General features: G+C 46.0%; 2 protein-coding genes across 2 annotated transcripts; one reads left to right on the top strand and one right to left on the bottom strand.

Annotated features, from left to right (window-relative positions):
• The first annotated feature begins 2,939 nt into the window (after positions 1 to 2,939).
• tnpo3 (transportin 3) lies at positions 2,940 to 13,789 on the top strand. The gene is made up of 23 exons (XM_003448755.5): positions 2,940 to 3,216; positions 4,482 to 4,682; positions 5,092 to 5,165; positions 5,253 to 5,409; positions 5,688 to 5,831; positions 5,934 to 6,109; positions 6,195 to 6,333; positions 6,460 to 6,606; positions 6,962 to 7,069; positions 7,155 to 7,246; positions 7,327 to 7,466; positions 7,605 to 7,796; positions 7,973 to 8,064; positions 8,159 to 8,235; positions 8,312 to 8,372; positions 8,463 to 8,603; positions 8,959 to 9,075; positions 9,174 to 9,268; positions 9,356 to 9,512; positions 9,592 to 9,759; positions 9,850 to 9,962; positions 13,041 to 13,124; positions 13,216 to 13,789. The coding sequence occupies exons 1-22, from the start codon at positions 3,097 to 3,099 to the stop codon at positions 13,099 to 13,101; spliced, it is 2,772 nt and encodes a 923-aa protein (XP_003448803.1). The 5' UTR covers positions 2,940 to 3,096; the 3' UTR covers positions 13,102 to 13,124; positions 13,216 to 13,789.
• An 841-nt stretch (positions 13,790 to 14,630) lies between these two features.
• Positions 14,631 to 20,237, bottom strand: irf5 (interferon regulatory factor 5). Its single transcript, XM_003448820.5, has 9 exons — positions 20,095 to 20,237; positions 19,700 to 19,890; positions 18,714 to 18,900; positions 18,607 to 18,632; positions 18,505 to 18,532; positions 18,114 to 18,425; positions 17,050 to 17,439; positions 16,862 to 16,980; positions 14,631 to 15,373 (listed from the first exon to the last, which is right to left on the bottom strand). Exons 2-9 carry the CDS (start codon positions 19,871 to 19,873, stop codon positions 15,185 to 15,187), a joined length of 1,425 nt encoding a protein of 474 aa, XP_003448868.1. The 5' UTR covers positions 19,874 to 19,890; positions 20,095 to 20,237; the 3' UTR covers positions 14,631 to 15,184.
• Between the last annotated feature and the right edge of the window lie 757 nt (positions 20,238 to 20,994).

The raw sequence follows: 20,994 nt of genomic DNA, 5'->3' as shown, positions 1-20,994 counted from the left end.
GCGGCATTTTGGACCAACTGCAATCATTGAAGGAGGGAAGATTGGAGGCCCAAGTAAAGAGAGTTACAATAATCTAGTCTTGAAGTGATGAATGCATGAATAAGTTTCTCTAGATCTCTGCGTGGTATAAAGGGTATAGCCTTAGAAATTTGGCGTAGTTGATGGAAGCTACTTTTTACCACAGTAGACACCTGGACAGGTCACCAGTGTCAGAGAGATGTGTGGACGTAGGAGGAAGCCATAGAGAACCCAGGGAGGAACAGGGAGAACATGCAGACAGAACCAGGCCAGCTGGTGGATTCAAACAAGGATCTTCTTTTAGTGAGGCAACAGAGCTGACTGCTGCTCTGCTGCCAACTCTAAAAATCCTTCTTACACATGCAGAGGTAAGTCCCTGCTGTATAATATTGTTCATGATATGTTTACAAAGTTTTTAGTGTAATAAACACAAGCTGCTGTCAGGCCCGCAGCAGGGCGATGAAGACTCCTGATGATGAAGAGCAGCAGCAGGTGGCTGACGGATCTAAATCCAATAAGAGTCTTTTGTTTTTCCGTGTGTCCGACTTCCTATGTAATCCGGATATTTCAGATTTACCTGACCAGGTGATCCTCCTCAATCCTCCAAATCCTCAAAACATCGTCACACAGTCAGATTAGAAGACTCACGGCCACTGAAACGGTTAAAGGGGTTCAGCGTGAGGAAGACTGTGAGGAAGAGGAGGAACGCCGAGCCTTTAAGAAGGAGCTGTCCTCCAATCTTGATCACTTCTCCTGCTCAGAGTCCAGAGAGCGTCACAGACAAGAAGAAACTGCTCCATCTCCACTTCTGTTGCCCATTTTCATCCTGGACCGGACGGATGAGGAGAAATGTTTATTGATCGATCGATTGATCAATGATTGCTGACCTTTAGAGCGGGGGCTGTATCATAACCAGGCTGTGAGCTGCATGGAGCATGGGTATGATACGACCTCAGTTTGGAGGTGACATGCAGCCTTAACAGACTGATTAATCATTGATGTATTGACTATTGATTACTTGCTACTATGGATTATTGATTAAGCTCCTGGTGGTTCAGGTATGAAGACCGGAGATTATGTCTACTGCTTTCACTGTTTAATGTTAGGTTTTTGTTTGTTGTGAGTTTGTGCTGTAACACTAAAGGTCACAGTGGCCTCAGGTGTTCATGTATACTGTATTATTTATTTTCATCCTTAATGACTGTTAAATAAAAAAGAACCTGCTGATCAATGAAGTCATTTGATTGTGTGAATCATTACTTTACTTCAAACATTTAAATGAAACTCAGAAGCTGTTTTGGTTTAATTATTATTTTTAATAAAATTCCTTTTTGGAGCATTGAGGCACACTATTATTCATCAGATTTATTATCCTGTTATTACAATTATAACTTCAGAAATGTTTTTAACTTCCAAACTTCTGATTATTGAAACTGAATCAAACTCCAAGCAGCTCAGTTTTTTTTCTGTGAATAAAAATGCCCCACTAAAATGACTTATTGATTAATCAATGCCCTAAATTCTGTTCACAGATGACTTAAAGCCGTGTTTCTTTGGGTTTTAGTGCAGTTAAATTTGACTTTAAAATTATTTTATGAAGATCTCAGAGCTCAGAGCACGTCATCAGGTCCCTGAGCATCTCTTTATCCAGGATCTCTTTTCCATATAGGGCTTCATTTATACTAACATCATTAGTCAGGGTCAGAGGTCACAGGAAGTGGGAGATGAATGTGAGAAATGAACCCAAGGATTGTCAGTCTACCTGAGAGTAGTGGCCACAGCCTGCATCAGGTTTGGTTTAGTTACAAAAAAAAATAAATCTGGAAGCATCAGAAACATGTCAGTCATAAGAACTTTAGCTCACATCATCAGCTGTTGTTGATCTGTCTGTAACCTGCAAGCCTGAACAGCTTCATTAATATCAGATATGAAGCTGAGCAGATGTTGCCACTGGTCGAACTCTTTAACATTGATGTCAGTGATGAAACTAAGCCTGTACCTGCTACTTGTTCATGTTCCCCTAATAAACGAAATGATCAAAAGTGTATTTGTATTCACTCAGATTAACTTTGATATTTAAGTTTGTTTGATCTGAAACAGTGTGACTGCACGCGCACACACACACACACTCGGGGTTAAATGTGATGATTTTAACTGTGTGTAGGTTCTCCGTTATCCAGGTTCAGCATGTTAATTCAGTAATTACAAAAATTTCAAGTGTAAATGTTTGTGATGTTTGTTTATTTTTATTTGTACTCCTTCGTGTAGGATCCCCTCCGTAAATCGCCTTGCTGTAGTGGAGGACTTTTGTGTCCCAAGTATCCATGGAGCTCTGTTGGCTTAGGGGGGCCCGGTGGTAGGGCTGCTCAATCTGCTCAACATTTGGCAATAAACCCTATTCTGATTCTGATTCTTCTGAAGTGTGGTTGGCCTCTCTGTCACAGACAAGGTGAGGAGTTTAGTCTTTTGAGAGGGGCTCAGAGTAGAGCTGCTACTCCTCCACATTAAAAGGAGCCGGTTGAGGTAGTTTGGGCACCTGACTAGGATGCCTCCTGGGTTGTTTTTAGGGATGCTCTCACTTCAGAGATAAAATTTCTCAGCTGAAATGGGATCATCTCAGTGTTCCCCCTGGATAAGCTGTTGAAGGTGACTGGGGTCAAGGAGGTTTGGTCTTTTTGGCTCAGGCTACTGCCCTCACCACCCAAACCCAGGTGTGAGGCAGAAGATGGATGATTATGATAAGTTGTCATTAAATTTAAATTATTTTTTTTATTGTACTGCATTGTAATTTATTGTATCGTATTATTATTGTGCCCCTTGTTTTGTTTTATTTTAATATACTGCATTTTATTTCATCGTTTTATTTTTTAATTACCCTCTCACAGAAGTCTTCTTCCGGGAGGACAAAGCGGAACTTCTTTTGGTGCCCGTGTTTCCGGTGGGACCGGGATTGCAGTTGCAGCGGAAAGCCTGTGAGATGGCGGTCGGCTCTCGGAGCGTTTAGGACCCTGAACCCGGATCCGAGCACCCGGACCCCGAGCTGTCTGCCTCACCGCGTCCCTGTGTCTGACCCGAGCTATGGAGGGCGGCAAACCGAGCCTGGCGCTGGTGTACCAGGCGGTCCAGGCCCTGTACCACGACCCGGACCCGGCCGGGAAGGAGCGCGCCTCGCTGTGGCTGGGAGAGCTGCAGAGATCGGTGAGAGGGCGGGGGGGAGAGGCCCGGGCGGGCGGAGGTCGCTTCGTGTTTTCGGGGATCCGTGTGAAGCGGATTTCAGGGGTTTACCTGTGTGAAAACGCACAGGTGAAATGTAGTGCGCAGTCTCAGAGGAGCCACCGCTTCCGTTAGCATAACAGCTAAGCTAAAGAAAATGAATGGAGGAAAACATGCCGAGCTAGCTGCTATGCTAACTGCTAGCTGTCTGTATGTTACTTTGCCTGCCTGCGCACGTGTGTGTGTCTGTTTGTTTCTTTCTGTGTGTGTGTTTGTGTGAGAGAGTGTGTGTGAATGAGTGAGTGAGTCACCTTGCTGCAGGTGAATAAATGAAGCGCTCCCCGCCTGTGTTTGGACTTCCTGTTTGCGGTTCCGGCTTGTTTGTTTTTATTCAGCTGTTAGCATGTTAGCATGGTCACAGTCAGGTGACCTGGGGTAAAAGGGCAGCCACAGTGCGTGAGGGCTGAAGTTATGCAGGTGAAAGTTTCCCCCTGTAGCAGTCAGCTGATCAGTGAGCATGCTCAGTCGGGTGTTTGTGGAGCCCCAGCTCACAGCCTTCAGTCACCTGAGAACTAATTCGAGCCTCTCAGGTGGACCTGAGGAGAACACCTGAAGAGCTTCAGGTTCAGTCAGAAGGTGGTTGATCTCTTGGGGACAACAGATCAAACGGTTCATTGCAGTGTCACTTAGCTGGAAACATGAGGATGTTTTTCTGGTCAGATGTTCTCCTGAGTGGCTGATGGGCATTAATGATAAGGAGCAGAATCAGCAGACAGCCAACGATTCAATCTTATGAAAATATTTCACTGAAGATTTGATTTTTAACATTTTACAATGTGCCAGTATTACAGTAATGTTCACAATCACCACCTTTAAACTGTAGATTATGTTGTCAAAGTTAAACTTTGTTAGTACCTGTTTTATACAACAATGTAACATCATCTCTTCATTTGCTTTCTTACCAAGCTCACCAAAATTTCACTAAGACCTGCATAAATGTTGCCATAATATGAGTCAGTCTGCAACTGAATGGAGTCAAGTTGGCAATTATGTGCAATCTGTTTGAGATAATACAGCAGTTACCTGATAAAGTTGCCTCCTTCAATTTAGTCTGAAGTCCCCCTCTTCATATTTTAATTAGTTTATTTATTTTTGTTTGGTGTCCCTGTATAGATAAAATATCATAATGTAATGCCGTGTCGATTTTTTTTCTTCTCCCATCCCTCGCTATGACATCACTTCCTCCTCAGATGTATGCTTGGGAGGTGTCAGACCAGCTGCTGCAGCTCAAGCAGGACGTGGAGTCGTGTTACTTCGCCGCACAGACAATGAAGATGAAGATCCAGACGAGCTTCTACGAGCTCCCGCCAGAGACCCACAATGCACTGCGAGACTCGCTGCTGACGCACATCCAAAACCTCAAGGACCTGTCGCCCATCATTGTAACCCAGGTAACTACACCTGTTCCGCCGGTATCAGCATCTGATCGGAGTCAATAGGACTTCATTGACTCTTGACTGATCCTCACCTTTTGTTGTTGGCTTGAGTCAGCTGTAAAGTTGTCTCAGTGGGGTTTCCCTGGAAACAGCTGATTATCGCTTTAGTTAAGAGGAATGAGTGCTGTCACAGAATCACCCTGAGAAATATTTCTTACTTGTGATGTTTAATGTTGGCTTGAGCTGGTTAACATCTGCTTTAATACATCTGTATGGTTGTTACCACACCTTGTCGGAGGGTGGGGGTTTAACTTTAAAAAGTAAGCTGAACTTGCAGTGACATCATCAGGGTTTTAAAAACAGAAAGTTTGTCTGTGAGAGTTTTTACTTGTGTAACTCAGACCTTCATCACCCTTTCCCTCAGCTGGCTTTGGCGATCGCTGACCTTGCCCTGCAGATGGCGTCCTGGAAAGGATGTGTTCATACACTGATAGAAAAGTAAGAATTCACAAAATCGGCTCACATAATGTTTTCTCTGAAGCTGGTCAGTGACTCACCTGTTCCTCTGTCTCCACCCCTTCTCAGGTACAACAATGACATCAGCTCAATGCCCTTCCTCATAGAGATCCTCACCGTGCTCCCAGAGGAAGTTCACAGCCGCTCACTTAGAATCGGAGCGAATCGGAGGACAGAGATCATCGAGGACCTGGCGTACTACTCAAGCACCGTGGTTACCTTGCTGGTGAGACACCTGTCTGACTCTCACCTGTCAGACAGCTCAGTAATGCTTCAGTCTGAACAGCACTGAATGTTGATCGTATCTGTTCACCGGGCCAGTGGCTGTTTAACTGTCACATGATAGCCACATTAGCTGCATGTTGTCATTAAGGTAGGGGTGTGGCTAGTAATACAACCATAATGATAATGTGGCGGAAACTGTTATCACTCAAAAATTGGGGATGTCACTGATGATGTCACTAATCTTTATTTAAACAGGACTCTGACTTTATTTGTCCTCAGACAACCTGCGTGGAGAAAACTGGGAACGACGAGAAGATGCTTATTAAGGTGTTTCGCTGTCTGGGCAGCTGGTTCAACCTGGGCGTCCTCGACAGCAACTTCATGGCGAGCAACCAGCTGCTCATGGTGCTTTTCCAGGTCCTGGTAAGTGTGAGAGTGCGATCAAGGTCAATGATCTGATGATCACGTGAGCCTCTATCTGGAATCGTGTGAATATTTCTATGTTACCCCAAACTGTCTCCACAGCAGAGGGACGAAACCTCTACCAACCTCCACGAGGCGTCCTCCGACTGCGTGTGCTCTGCGCTTTACGCCATAGAAAATGTGGACACCAATGTCGCATTGGCGCTGCAGCTCTTCCAAGGTGTCCTGACGCTAGAGACGGCCTATCACATGGCGGTAGCCCGAGAAGATCTGGACAAGTGAGGACAGATCTAGTTCTGATTGTGGCATTCATGTGTTGTTTACATATTGTCAGTAACACGCGTGCGCAATTCTCATCCTCAGAGTGCTGAACTACTGCAGGATCTTCACAGAGCTCTGCGAGACCTTCCTGGAGACCACAGTCAGGACCCCAGGACAGGGCATGGGAGACCTGAGGACCCTGGAGCTGCTGCTGATCTGTGCAGGACACCCCCAGTACGAGGTACGAACACACTCCATGGCATTACATATGACATGGCATATGAAGCTCCTGTGTGTTCTAATTCGGATGTCGGCCTGTCTGGTCTGTGTTATGGTTCTGTGTGTGATTCTGTTCTCTGTGGTCCAGGTGGTGGAGATCTCCTTTAACTTCTGGTACCGTCTTGGGGAACACCTGTATAAAATCAACGACCCGACTTTGCACGCCATCTTCAGACCGTACATCCAGAGGCTTCTGCACTGTTTGGCCCGGCACTGCCAGCTCGATCCAGATCATGTAAGAACCAGAACCTGAACCTTTTGCTGCTGCATGCTGCAGTCGGGCTCCAGATCCTTCTGTGTAAAGTTTTTATGATGCTGAGTTTAAACACACTGGTGTAAGTTGAACCCTGACTGTATTCCCTGTCCTCGTTGTCTCCATGGTGGTCCACAATGATGCACACAGGTGTGTTCACTGTGAGTGATCAGTAATCAGTGAATCAGTTTGAATGTGAAGTCAGGAACACAAACAAACTAAAATGTCAGCGTCTGTCAGACTTCCAGCTCTGGCTCCACCCACAGGTAGCATCACCTGTGCTGGCTTCAGGTGTTCAGGTCATGAAATCTTAGTCTGAATCTTTCTCCGTCCACAGGAGGGAATCCCGGAGGACACGGACGACTTTGGCGAGTTCCGGATGAGGGTGTCTGACCTCGTTAAAGATGTCATCTTCCTGGTTGGCTCCATGGAGTGCTTCGCTCAGGTAACTAATCCTAAGGTGGTTTCAGGCTGACAGGTGGCATCTGTTTCACCTTTATTCTTTCATTAACATGACTTTCTGTCCACAGCTGTATTCCACGCTAAAAGATGGGAATCCTCCCTGGGAGGTCACAGAGGCCGTCCTCTTCATCATGGCTTCCATCGCAAAGAGCGTAGACCCGTGAGTATCTGTGTCACTGCCACAGGAAGTTCTCTCAGACACGTTCAGCAGGTAAACATGTTCTCCATGTCGGATTTCAGGGAGAACAACCCGACGCTCACGGAGGTGCTGCAGCAGATTGTGTTACTTCCTGAGAGCGTCCACATGGCGGTGAGATACACGAGTATCGAGCTGGTCGGCGAGATGAGCGAGGTCGTGGACAGGAATCCCAGATTCCTTGGTACGGAGGAATGATCCTGAACAATGGCAGTGTCCTGATGATGCAGTCAGCCATGTTTTAACTTTCTTGCCTTTCAGTATGTCGTAGCTTCACAGTTGCATCTGGGCGTACTGAATAATATTTTGTACTTCCTGTCAGACTCGGTGTTGAACTACCTGATGAAAGGTCTGCGAGAGAAACCGCTGGCATCTGCGGCAGCAAAGGCGATCCACAACATCTGCTCCGTGTGCAGAGATCACATGGCTCAGCACTTCCACGGGCTGCTGGACATCGCTCGCTCACTGGACTCCTTCGCCCTTTCCACAGAGGCTGCCGTCGGCCTGCTCAAAGGTACCTGCACTGACATCATCACATACTTGTACTGTACCTGCCTTGAATTTATCAGATACCTATGGTCACATTTAGAAGGTACAAGGTTTAAATCTCTGACACAGGTTTATCCTCATGAGTGGTGTAGATGCAGCATGCTCATGTGTAATCACATCAGTGTACTATTACCTGTACAGGTACGGCTCTGGTCCTGGCTCGACTTCCTCTGGAGAAGATCGCAGAGTGTCTGAGCGACCTGTGTGCTGTTCAGGTCATGGCTCTGAAGAAGGTCAGAGGGGTGTGTGTGTGTGTGTGTGTGTTTGTTTGTTTGTTTGTTTGTTTGTTTGTTTGTTTACCTATGTGTTTACTTGTTTGTGTTTTAGCTTCTGACCGAGCAGTCCACGAACGGTAAATCAGCTGATCCGACGGTGTGGCTCGACAGGTTGGCCGTGATTTTCAGGTGAGTTCGCCTGTTTGTTCATGTCCAGTATAACTTTAATGAAACAGCTGACGGTGGACGCATCATTTCTCTGCAGACACACAAACCCGATCGTCGAGAATGGACAGACTCACCCATGTCAGAAAGTCATCCAGGAGGTAACACACCTGCGCTTACCTGGAAGTCTGATTTGAATAGAGTGATTTGAATAGATGTGATAGAGATACCTTTGGTCATGTGATTTGCAGATCTGGCCCGTATTGTCGGAGACTCTGAACACTCACCAGGCTGATAACCGCATCGTGGAGCGCTGTTGTCGCTGCCTCAGGTTCGCTGTGCGCTGTGTCGGGAAAGGCTCCGCCTCCCTGCTGCAGCCGCTTGTCACACAGGTGAGGCCTCATATCCGACAGGGAGCAGGAAGCAGGTTCAACAACTCTGAGTTTAAAAATAGACTCTGAGCTTCCAGAACAGCTGATCAGAGCTTTTCCAATTGGCTTTGAGTATGTGCACCATGTTGTAGTCAATCAGTAATCAATTAAATGAAGTTTGAGTGAAGCAAGTGTTGTAGAAACTTGTCACACAAAATAATCATCTGTGAACAGATACAAAGCAGTTTGCCAGGCTCCAGGGGGCGCTATGACTAAAGTGTCAGCAATTCTGATTGGTTTGGAGAGAATCTGTGATCCCTGAGGATGCAGTGTTGTTTTGTTTCCAGTGAAACAATCACGTGTGTGTTGTTGTCAGATGGTGGGTGTGTATCAGGTGTATCCACACTCCTGCTTCCTATACCTGGGCAGCATCCTGGTGGATGAGTACGGTATGGAGGAGGGCTGCAGACAGGGATTACTCGACATGCTACAGGTGAGCACACCTGGGCACTGAGGCTCCACCTTTCTGTTATGTGCTCACTGAGCTGGTCATCAGTGACGATGATGGTGGTGTGGCTTCCTCCTCCTCAGGCTCTCTGCATGCCGACCTTCCAGCTGTTGGAGCAGCCGAACGGTCTGAGGAATCACCCCGACACTGTGGACGACCTTTTCAGGCTGGCCACCAGGTGAGTCTGAAGCTCCTCCCATTTGAGCCAGGTGGTGCCATGCTCCGTAGCTCTGCCCGTTTTCACCCGCCGTCCTTGTCTGCTCAGGTTTGTCCAGCGAAGTCCTGTCACACTGCTCAGCAGCAGCATCATCATTCACATCATCCAGTGCGCCATCGCCGCCACCTCATTGGACCACCGAGACGCCAACTGCAGCGTGATGAAGTTTGTCCGAGACCTCATCCACACAGGAGTCGCCAACGATGTAAGTCCAATGGAAACGTGCTGTAAACGCCAGTAATGTCACAGGAGTCTGCTTCACCTTAACACCTGTGGGTCTGCAGCACGAGGAGGACTTCGAGGTGAGAAAGCGTCTGATTGGTCAGGCTATGGAGCAGCACGGCCAGCAGCTTGTCACTCAGCTGATGCACTCATGCTGCTTCTGTCTGCCGCCGTACACGCTACCCGACGTCGCCGAGGTGCTCTGGGAGGTCATGGTGTTCGACCGGCCGGTGAGTACATGGTCAGGCATCTCGAACCTGTGTGCATGCTGGGGGTGTCAGGTGACTCTAGGTGCTGATGATGGTGTCCTTGTGTTGCAGACGTTCTGCCGCTGGTTAGAGAGCGCCCTGAAAGGTTTACCGAAGGAGACGTCAGGCGGCGCCGTGACAGTCACCCACAAACAGCTGACTGACTTCCATAAACAGGTCACCAGGTGAGATATCACAAGGTGTTCTACTGTCTGTCTCTCAGGGGCAAGTAATAGTCAGGTAATAAGTGAAACGTGTCTCTGAAAGCAACTTAAAGAAACTTATATTCAGTGTTGGGCAAGTTACTTTGAAAAAGTAATTAATTATAGTTACTAGTTACTTCTTCAAAAAAGTAACTGAGTTACAAGATTCTAAAAGTAATTAATTACTTGAAAAGTAACTATTGCGTTACTTAAAACAAAAAAAAAGTTTAACCATGGGGTCGAGGGTATAATTGGGCATTTTTAACTACTTTTGATTTTCCCTACATTTCACCTTTAAAAACTATTTACTTTGCCTTGTTTGGTATCATCCTTTTCAGCACAACCTAACGTGTCTAAACTTACAGTTATGTTTTCATTTTGACTGCATTAACACCACTGATCTAAAATCAGACAAAAAACATAAAATCCGAGTAGAAAAAGTTATATTTTTTACTGTAACAACCACAAACATGTTTATTGAATCATATTTCATAACTTTAAATGCAAATATAAATTGTCAGTTTTAAAATCATATGCACAGGTTTTGCAAACAACAAAGTTATTTGTAGCCATTTACCTTTTACCCTTTTTCATAACCATTTCAAACTGTTTACATAACAATCAGGTGTTCTGCATTCAGTAAGATGCCACACAAATTAATTTTGCCACTCCAAAAATATAATTTCTGTCCACTATAAAGGAGAACATCACAGCCTGATACCTGCAGGTCTGACAGCAGCAGGTGTATCACTCCTCCTGTTTTCATTCAGCTGTCGCGTCATTGTTCTGACACACAACACCAAACTATCCTCTACACTACACACTAACTACACAAGACAACACATTAACTACACACTCCAAACACGCTAAACGTCACAAATCTCTCACATCTCAAAACTCGCTCTCTCTCTCTTTTTCTGCTGTCTTTCTTCCTCTCTCCCTCTCTCTCTCTCTCTCGCTGTCACTCCTAAAACTTCCCCCTCTTCTGAAACAACTAAATATCATGTTGCCATATCTTTTTTTTGATTGGTCGTAGAGCTGGGCGATAAAACGATAACGATATGTATTGCGAAATAACTTTTTCTCGATAGAAAAATTAAACTATTGCGATAGGCCTCATCTCTCTTGTCCTCTTAAAAAAAAAAAAGAAAAGAACAGCCAATCCAAATTAAGTAGCAGAGCCGAACCAATCACAGCCGCAGCGTCACCTCACGTGACTTGTTATGTACAGCACAAGTGCCAAGGCGCACGTGTATTTGTTTTTGCAGCCGTGCAGCCCGGGTAATGAAGGAAATGAGTTTGCCGACTAGAGAAAAATCAACCGAGAGCGTGAGCGAAGGTTACCGAAGAAAAAACAGATGATGGTTCCAATGCCGGAGAGATTGTCGAACGGAAGGGCCACAGAAGTTCTGTAGTGTGAAGGTATTTCGGCTATTTCAAGTCAGACAAAAAACAGAGTAGCGCGCACTGTAAATTGTGCCGAAAGCAAGTCTGGAAATACAATAAAGCGGTGCATGCTCAATCTCTGACTGAAAGCGCTAATTCGTCATTCGGCTTTTGTCAGACTAAAGTAACTGTTAAAACTGTTTGAAAAGCTAAGCTATACAACAAGGAGAGATTGAGAATTTCCTTTTAGTTCTCAGTTTATTTGATATTGACAAAAGTTAGTCAATTTTGTCTGTTCTTCTGTAAAACAAACTAAGATTTATTTTTAGAATTAAAATTTTGTTTCTAAGTGGAATTGACAATTTAGTGGTCTGTTTTGTTTGTTCTATTTTGAAACTTAAACGCTTTAGCGGCTGCCTTTTGTGTAGTTTGCAATATTTGCCTTTATTTATCTGAAACTGAAGTCTTATGTTCCTTAAGTACATCTACCCTGTTGAACTTATTATGGGAAATAAATATTTAAATCAAAACAAGCTGCAGATTATTTCACATTTTACTCTTGAGCAACGGCACATTTAAATCTTACAAACATAGTTATTTGGCCTATATCGTGATATATATCGTTATCGCCAGAAATGAAAAAAACATATCATGATATGAAAAAATCTTATATCGCCCAGCTCTAATTGGTCGACATGGTGCATTTTTCCACCAGGGGTGTTTTGGGGTTTTTTTGGTGATACGCAGAGAGTGCTTACTAGCGCTGCCCTTAGACAGTAAACGTGACGAAACTATTCAGGAAAAAACACGTGTATATTGTTTATCATGACTCTGGTTTTACGTGGCCTATCAACACAATTTAAAAACTGGTATATATCACCTTGTTGCTTTGTTATCTTTAAGTGGTCATGTGATTGGCTTACCATGACTACAGTACTTTATTCTTCCTCAGTCAAACAACAGCACTCATGCGATTGTTTTGCCCCCTGGCTTCAGGTGTTGTGCCAAAAAGTTATCGTCTGTGATTGCCGTCCGCAGGAGCGCGCGCAGCTGTTTAAAGCCATAGCACCCAGATTACTTACGTAGTCAGCTACTTCCGTGCAACTGATATAAGATGGGTTAAACTGAACAGTTTCAACGTCTGTTTGTTGAAAAATAGTAACACGTATTTTCTTGTTAGTAACCGTAACGGTGTTGTAACGATAGAAATAGTAATTAGTTAGATTACTTGTTACTGAAAAAAGTAACGCTGTTACTTGTAACGCCGTTATTCCCATCACTGCGCATATTGTGTTCAGGTGAGTCAATTATGTCTGTGAGGCGTTCAGGGACAGGCGTTGCTGACTGTGAGGCGTTCAGGGACAGGCGTTACTGACTGTGAGGCGTTCAGGTAAAAGTGCCTGTGGTAGGTTTTGTCGGGACTCGCTCGTCTGACGGTGGAACGCAGACAAACTGGAGTCCGGATTGAGCGAGTCTGGACTTGTCCTGACCTGATTGGGAGGTTTCAGGTGTATGAAAAACACTCTATGCACAGGTAGAAAACTCTTCCAACTGAGGAGTTTTTTTCCTGGAAAATGGATCTCATGATCTGGTTAAATGTTTTTGATAAACGTTCAGTGTGTGGAACACCTGCATAGGTGATAAGTAGATAACCTCACATTTGTTGTTCTGCAGCGCTGAGGAGTGTAAACAGGTGTGTTGGGCCATCAGAGAGTTCACCAGACTGTTCCGATAGCTGCAGCCTTCTCGCACCGCCAGGTGAGCCTGTTCTCAAGTACACTCAGGTGTGTGTTCAGCCTGACTTTGTTTGCTTCTCTGATATGCTTAAGACTTCTTTTTTTTCCCACAGGTAAATCTTTTTGTTGACGAGCATTCAGAGGTGACGGCAATAATCTGCGTCTGCAGACGAGGATCCAAAGGGATGAAGATGATGAAGGACTTCGAATGTGAACAGGGCGGCTCACTCTGAAGGACTGACAGATTGAAGACTGATTGGACAGAATGAGTCCACCCCAGCTCACCTGAACTCACCTGACCTCACCTGCAGCAGGTGGTGAGTGGGCGGGGCTGGGTCCGGCAGGTGGGCGGGGTCAGGAAGCTGCGGTCGTGAATCGGAGGATGTGCCTGGTCAACAGTTTTTAGAGATTTATTTTTGGACTTTGGTCGTGGTGTTTTTTTTTGTTTTTTTTTTTTTGTCCGTGCCATAAAAGGAGCCAAAAGATTTTCCATGATGCTCTTGGCTGCAGCGTGCTGCGGGAGGATTTGGCGTCACCTTTGACCTTTTTAACTTTGGTTGAATTTTAGTTGTTCTTCCACAAAGTGAAACAGAGTGAACTCTGGGTAATGAGGCGGAGAGACTGACACCATGACATCATCGGTGATGTAGCCTTGTTGTAAACAAATAAAAAAAAAAAAACTGCTCATCCAGTGTCTCTGTTATTACTGTCACCTCACTTACCTGTGCCAGTTGGTCAGACAGCTGCATGGTAGCCAGGTGTTTGGGTTCTCGCTGTGGTTAGCAGATGTTAGAAGGAATGAGGTCAGTGTTTCCTCCATCATCGTGGCGACCTGATGAATCGGCTCAGAAGGGTGCGGGGGCTTTCTAAAATAATAGAAACCTTCATCACAGAAATCTTCAAAGTCAAACAGAGCAAATCTTTTTGCTCCTCCATCACAGACGCTCCAAGGTTTGTTACAGACTTGTGCAGGCAGTGCAGCAGCTTTATTGGTCATCGGAGGGCGTGAGTGAGCTGGTGGTTTGCATCGGTCTCATGCTACTGCACAGAGAAGTTTCTCTGTATGTGGAGCTGTTGGTCTGCAAAAGCTTGGTTTAAATGTGTCACAGGTGTGATGTAAGCGCAGTTAAACTGTCATGCAGAAACAAATCCGTGAGTCAAACCTGAACCTGCTCAGAGTCCTGACCACATCCTGGAGCTCACTGAAGTGATCTTCCTGTCCTCAGACCTCAGGGGAGCGTCTGATTGGCTTCTTGCAGGAAATTCTCAAACTGACTGTCAGGAGCTGAAGTCTCTAAGCCCCGAGGAAAGGAGCCCCAGTGCTTCATTTATCCCGAGCTTGAACGCAGAGCCATGCACCCTGGGGAGGCGAGGAGCTTGTTACTCAGACACGGCAGCAAATCAGGTGTGATGTTCACCAATCTGTTGGATCCTCTGCATTGCCGAGCATCTCTTTTCCTAAGTCCTTATCTCCTTTCCTTGATGTTTTCCATCATTTGGTGAGGTGTGTAAGGTAAAGAGATCAGAGTTCATTCAAACCATCGTCTTTATTCAAAATACAAAAAAACGTTATTATCACTGATGTAAACAGACACAGGTCATACTGATTCCGGAGCTGCAGGTCAGGTGAGCAGGAAGGTCCAGGTATATGGTGTATTTTTCCAAGACTGAAACTACTGATTATTAAATTCTTACTCACAGCCCAAAAGCAGACACCTCAGGCATCAACCACTGGCTCACTTATATAGTGCATTTAAATTGATGCTTCAGGTTTTACCTGAACAGGTAAACACTGAAGTAGAGTCTGACCCTCTCAGGCCTGCTAGACCTGTTACCTGGTCTAAAAACAAAAACACACCTGGTGTGAGAATACTGCAACGGCCTTTATTGAAATCTGAACACAGAAACCTCCCAGAAAGGTGTCGGCATGACAACAGAACAGGAAATACACCTGCAGACCTCCACCCGTTTGTCTCAAACGTTCAGTTTCTGTACAGCTGCACCTTCCCTCCAGTCAGGGTCTCCTGCTGTTTGGGGGAGGGTGCAGTAAGCAGTGTCTGTGTCGGGTCCAGGGCCCCTGGTTCAGGGGCCAGTGGGGTTCCAGGGCCCCTGTATGTTTTGGCTCTGCAGGAGCCTCTGCAACTCTTTGAACTGTGCCACCGTCCGATCCTTCACGTCGGGATTTGAGATCTGCAGCCGGATGCTGTCCGTGGACCAGCTCAGCTCTCCGGAGAACATCTCTGTCAGGATCCGGGCCACCACAGGAATCACCTGAGGACAAAAAAACCCCACTGTGAGACATCCACAGGTGTGCGGAGCTCCATGAACATGAGGCAGTCAGGAAGTTGAAAGGTGACGTGCAGATAAACAGGTTAGCGTGCTGATGTAATGTAGATTACATAAAGCGCAGCAGAGATTAATATGAAGTTAAGCTGATGGTGCTGAGATCAACTCACTGAATTCCACCTTTGTACTAACTGATACAGCTGTGAAACATCTGCTGACATCGTGTTCAGGTCAGCTGATCACAGCTTGCACTGTGAGCTGGGACTCGCCCCACGCTGAGCCCCCTTTACCTGTTCAGGTGTGGAGGCAAACTCGGCCTCTACCATGTAGGCAACATAAAATACATTTTTTTATTTGTTGTTTACATCACAGATTCAAGATGAGTGCATTCATGAGCATTAAAATTTAGATTTGAATAGCGTTTTTATTCTCATTTACTAATACTATGTTATTATTGTATTAATATAACACAGGGTCCTTTTACCTTTGCATAATAATAGCTAATAGAGATGTCATAATCCTAACCTGAGTACACGTCACAGCGTGTACTTTTTTACTTTTACTTGAGTAAAGAAGTTGAATCAGTTCTTCAACATTTACTGCAGTATTTTTAAGTATCTGCACTTCTACTTAAGTACAGAATGTACTTTTACCACCTCTGCTGTAATGTACGAATATACAATAAGTTCAGGGAAATCATGTCCACTTACTTATGACCTGCTCCTGCATTTTTGTGTAATCAGAGTAAATTTGTCATGGAAACGTCTGAGTTTTACTGCAGTACAAACTTCGTGAAGTATGTTTCAAAGAACAAAGACGACACATATTAGCACAAACCTGTTCCCTTAAAAGGAAACGCTGCCACAAAGTGACCTGACAGCTTCATGCTAGCATCACATGTATGAACAGAGCTAAACCAGACCTTTTCATGATAGTCCAATGGGAGCTGACACTGACTATTTCCTGGCATCTGCAGGACTGAGCTCTGACTCGGGTCATGCTGTTTAGTTAGGTTCTTCACAGCAACATCAGCCAATAGGAAGTACTGACGCTGCTCAGGAGGAGGTAAGTGATGTAGTGAAGGTTAACTGGAGCTGACTGACTCATGGATGAGCTAACCATCCATCTCAGGTGAGAGCATTGGTGGAGGGGTGGAGCTCATGAAGATTCTGGTTCTGATGTGTTTGGACCGAAGGCGTCTTCATTTCTTCCCACTTGTTATAAAACCGTCAGCACTGCCGCTCAGTGTAATAATAATAATAATAATAATGTATACTTTATTGATCCCCGTGGGGAAATTACTCTCTCTGCATTTGACCCATTCACTCAGTGAAGCAGCGGGCAGCCACTAAGCAGGCGCACTGGGGAGCAGTGTGTAGGGACAGTACCTCAGGGTAGGCATTCGGTGGATTCGAACCCCCGACCTTCCGATCATTTGGCGACCACTCTACCTACTGAGCTCTACCCCCTCACCTGCACCATGATGAGCTTCTTCTCTTTGGGCTTTTTGTCGGGCCAGTCCTCCCCAAAGCAGAAGTAGATCTCGAAGGGTGGCGGGTTCGGGGCTTCGCCTTTCTGAAACAGGATCAGCCCTGCGGACAGAAGCATGTCGGTTAGAACATGTCAGGCAGCACGTCAACAAACCCGCAGACCAAACTCACCCTGCAGGAAGTCGTTGAGGCTGAAGACCTTGATTTTCTTCTCTCTCTCCATGGGGTTGGGCGGGCCGTGTTCGGGCATGCCCGGTCCAGACCAGTACACCTTACACTGGCAAAGGCGGACGGCGTAGATGTCCTGCTCCCAGATCTCCAGGATCAGGCCGCGGTCCATCACGTCCAGCAAGGCCTCGGTGTAAAATCGCTGTTTCTCGTTCTGCATCTCTGATGTTCCCGGGAACAGCACCTGCTGGAGGTTGACGGGCCCGAACAGGTCCACCTGCTCTGGGGTCGGTTCCAGGTGTCCGTAGTACAGCCGGCACCCCTGAGGGTTACTCACGGTCAGAGAGCCCACTGTACGGCCCCGGTACTGGAACTTCAGGTCCAGATCTGTTACTATAGCAACATGAGATACAGGACCATTACTGTGCCAATAGAGGGGGGAGTTTTATGTATGTGTTATTATGGTAACAAGATTAATGAGATTATTTGGGGCACCGCTCCTGACATGCAAACAGGACGCTGCACTGATGGTTACACTGAAGGGTGTCACAGACCGTGCCACGCCCTCACCTGCTTCTCTGCAGGCAGGTGAAGTGCAGATGAAGCACCACAGGATTTGCCGTGATATTCACCTTCAGATCGCAGTGCTCACCGGTTCATGTTCACTAGGGCTGTGCGAAATATATGGGATGATCATATTATACTTGTTTATTTCGTGCTGTCACAAAACACAATGTTTACTGCAATGTTGTTTCATTGCCTTAGATGACGGTTAGCAACAGTCACCACAGTAAAGTCACCAAAACAAGTCGTTATCGGGATAAGAAATGACGTGCTTTAGGGTATGGGATTTTGGTTGTAAAGCACAGCCCTAGTGTTCACCTGTGAATGCACAGGTGTACCTCATGGGTCTGTGAAGGTAACCATGAGCTCTGCTTTGTGGTGCTGTATTGTTAAAGTGTAACATCAGAGTTGGTTTGGCGGTAAACTGTCTGAGCGGCGCCGCGTGTGGTAGCGTTTTAGCCCTGAATCTGCGACAGGAAACTGCGTTAGAGGTCAGGACTCACGTGGGACGCTGCTCAGCAGGTCGTACTTGCAGGGCTGGTGGTTCTGAAGCTCTGCCTGGTTCTGGACGCCCACCATGCCGCTGGCCTCCATTAGGTCCGGCTCTGGTTGCACGGCGGCAGCATTCAGATCCTGAAGTCCGTTATGGAGGAAGTGTGCCTGACCCTGGAGGTCAGAGGTCATGGTGATGTCAGGAAGCAGAGGCACTGGGATATGCGGCGGTCCAAATGTCCCGTTAGGGGGTAGGCTGAACTGGTTCATCTCTGAGGGAGCCGGGAAGGAGGCAAAGGGGGCGGAGTCACCCAGCCTGGGGTCTAAGGAGACATGTCGTCATGACATTACATCAACAGCCACAGTGTTTCCATGGTGACACTGAGTCGAAGGTGTACTTACTGATGGAGAGGTCCATCAGGTTGGGCATCTGAAAGGATCAAAGTGTTTCGGTCAGTCACGTGAAAACATGTCAGACTGTTTACATCATGTGATCGTTCTCACCTCCTCATCATCGTCCTCAGCGCCGTCTGAAACACAAAACGGGGATCATCACTTCCTGTCACCATCGCATGACATCAGAAGGTTACAGGCGTGCAGGTGAAGCTCACCTGTGCTCCCGGGGTGCTCGCACACTTCGTAGATCTTGTACGGCTGAACCGGCGTCTCTTTGGTGCCGTCGTACTTCAGCTGAAACTCACGGCTTTTGTTCAGAGCACAGCGCAGATTTGCCTTCCACTTGGCAGGGTCGGGTTCATCTACTCCCTCCTGGTACTTCCCCGTCTCCAGAGCCCATGCCTAGGAGACACAGACCAGGGCAAAACTCACATGTGAACAGATAGGACTCACCTGTGCTCAAGCTGAGAGATGTTTTGCCGTGCCAGCAGTTTCCCTTTGTTTCCAGTGTTTATCCTAGGCAAGGCTACTCAAAGTCAATAAACACTTTTCTTACTTAGACTGACACACAAAAGAGGAAGCAGTCAGCAGAGAAGGAGGAAGTGACATCATCACCTGTGTTCAAATTGAAGTTATTCAAAAACTGTGAAACGAAACTCCGCTGGAAGGAGGAAGTCAAACGCCTACTTCCTCTTCACATGTGTCGCTCAGGAAACTGCTTGTAGTTTTTACTTTGGTTTGTTTGTGTGTGTGCCCTTGTATCTGTGCGTATGTATGTGTGTGTGCGTTTGTGTGTGTGTTTGTGCGCCTGTGTGCGTGTGTCCGTCTGTGTATGTTTGTATTTGTGTACATGTTTAGACATCTTTGTGAGGACAGAAAAAAATGGTATGCTTCTATACTTGTGGGGACCAACAATTACCTATGAGGACAAAATCCCTGTCCCCATGTGGTATTAGTGACAGGGTTACAATTAGCTTATACTTAGGATTAGGCTGTGGGTTAGGATTCAGCATTCATTTTTGATGGGGTTAGGGAAAGCATTATGAAATGAGATGTCCTCACCAAGACATGAAAACGAGTGTGCGTTACTATTTTCTGTAAAAAAGTTTTTTGAAACTTTTAAGCTGTTAGCTGAGTGTCACATGACCACAGGAGATGCTATATCAGAGGTTAGAGGTCAGGTGTGAAGGGTTAACCTGACCTTGAAGATGGTGTTCTCCTCGTCTGACACGGGCGTGTGGCGCGTGGCGTGTTTCCAGGGGATCTGGAAGAGGCGGTGGTCTGCGCTGAGCCACTGCAGGCCGGGGTACCTGCCGCTGTTCACCTGCGCCAGCAGCCAGGGCTTCAGGCGGACACGCCGGGGCTGGACGCTCATGCTGGGAGGACTGGGAGCTGTGGGAGCGGGAGAGGATTCGCTCAGAGCACGGAAACGGTCCCTGAGTCCGAGCTGCCTCTGACGCTTCAGAGCTTTAAATCGATAACTGTAATAAGTGAATAATTATCGAGGAACTGGTTTCTGATCGAACTGTTTCACTCCGCGCGGGTTCACGAGCACAGATACCTGACTGCGTGTGCGCGCTGGGCGGACGGACTCACCTGTCCGGGTCCGGTCCTGGTTCAGAGTCTGCGCGCTGTGTTCCTTCTCTGCGGCGTGACGGTGACGTCAGCAAACAAACAAACAAAGAAACAAACACAAACAAACAGAGGGCGGCGGAGCGCTGAAGGGCCGGAGAAAAGTCCCGAGACAAACTCGTCCTCAGTCCGATCACATGACGTCAAGGTAACTTGAAGGAAAACTGCTTCCGGTGGCAGATCAGCTCTCGACAAAATAAAAGCTTCTAACAAAACGTCATTAAAACATGCAGTGATCAATAATTAATTAGTAACCCTTTTAGTTAATTATTGAGCCACTTTTATTTTACTCTTTTATTTAGTTTAAAGATGACGTTTTAAAAAGTGTTTGAGAGGCTTCGCAGAAGTTATTTAAAAAACACAAAGAGTCAAACTGATGCACAGTTACTCAAATAGCCATCCCTGAGGAACCCTAACCATGCATCTGTTTGAGAGAACCACACAGAACCACACCGCCACAAACGCACATCCTGACAGTTCTAAATGCTGAATGTTTTATTGTGAAGGTGTGTCATGCGACATCCGGCGAGTTACGCCTCTCTTCAGGTAACTTTACAGACTTTGCTTTCTTTAGTAGACTCCAGGATCCTCCCTTCCTCCTTCCGGAAACTTAAAACAAGTGTTTAGTTTTTGTTGACCTGTTTATCACAAACAATCAATATCCATTCAGAAAGAATTAATCAGAAATAAAACAATAAAGAACACAACAGAAATATGACAGATACCAATGAAAAATATTAAATAAAATATGTTTTATTATCAGACATTATCAGTGCAGGTAATCAATACTGATCCGTTTTATAAATTTCTCTTTATGTGTTTAATATGCTTTTTTCTGCAACAAGATGATGTCACAAGGACTAC

Source organism: Oreochromis niloticus, linkage group LG17 (genome assembly GCF_001858045.2).
Source record: "Oreochromis niloticus isolate F11D_XX linkage group LG17, O_niloticus_UMD_NMBU, whole genome shotgun sequence".
Taxonomy (NCBI): domain Eukaryota; kingdom Metazoa; phylum Chordata; class Actinopteri; order Cichliformes; family Cichlidae; genus Oreochromis; species Oreochromis niloticus.
This window is presented reverse-complemented; position numbering and strand designations above follow the sequence as displayed.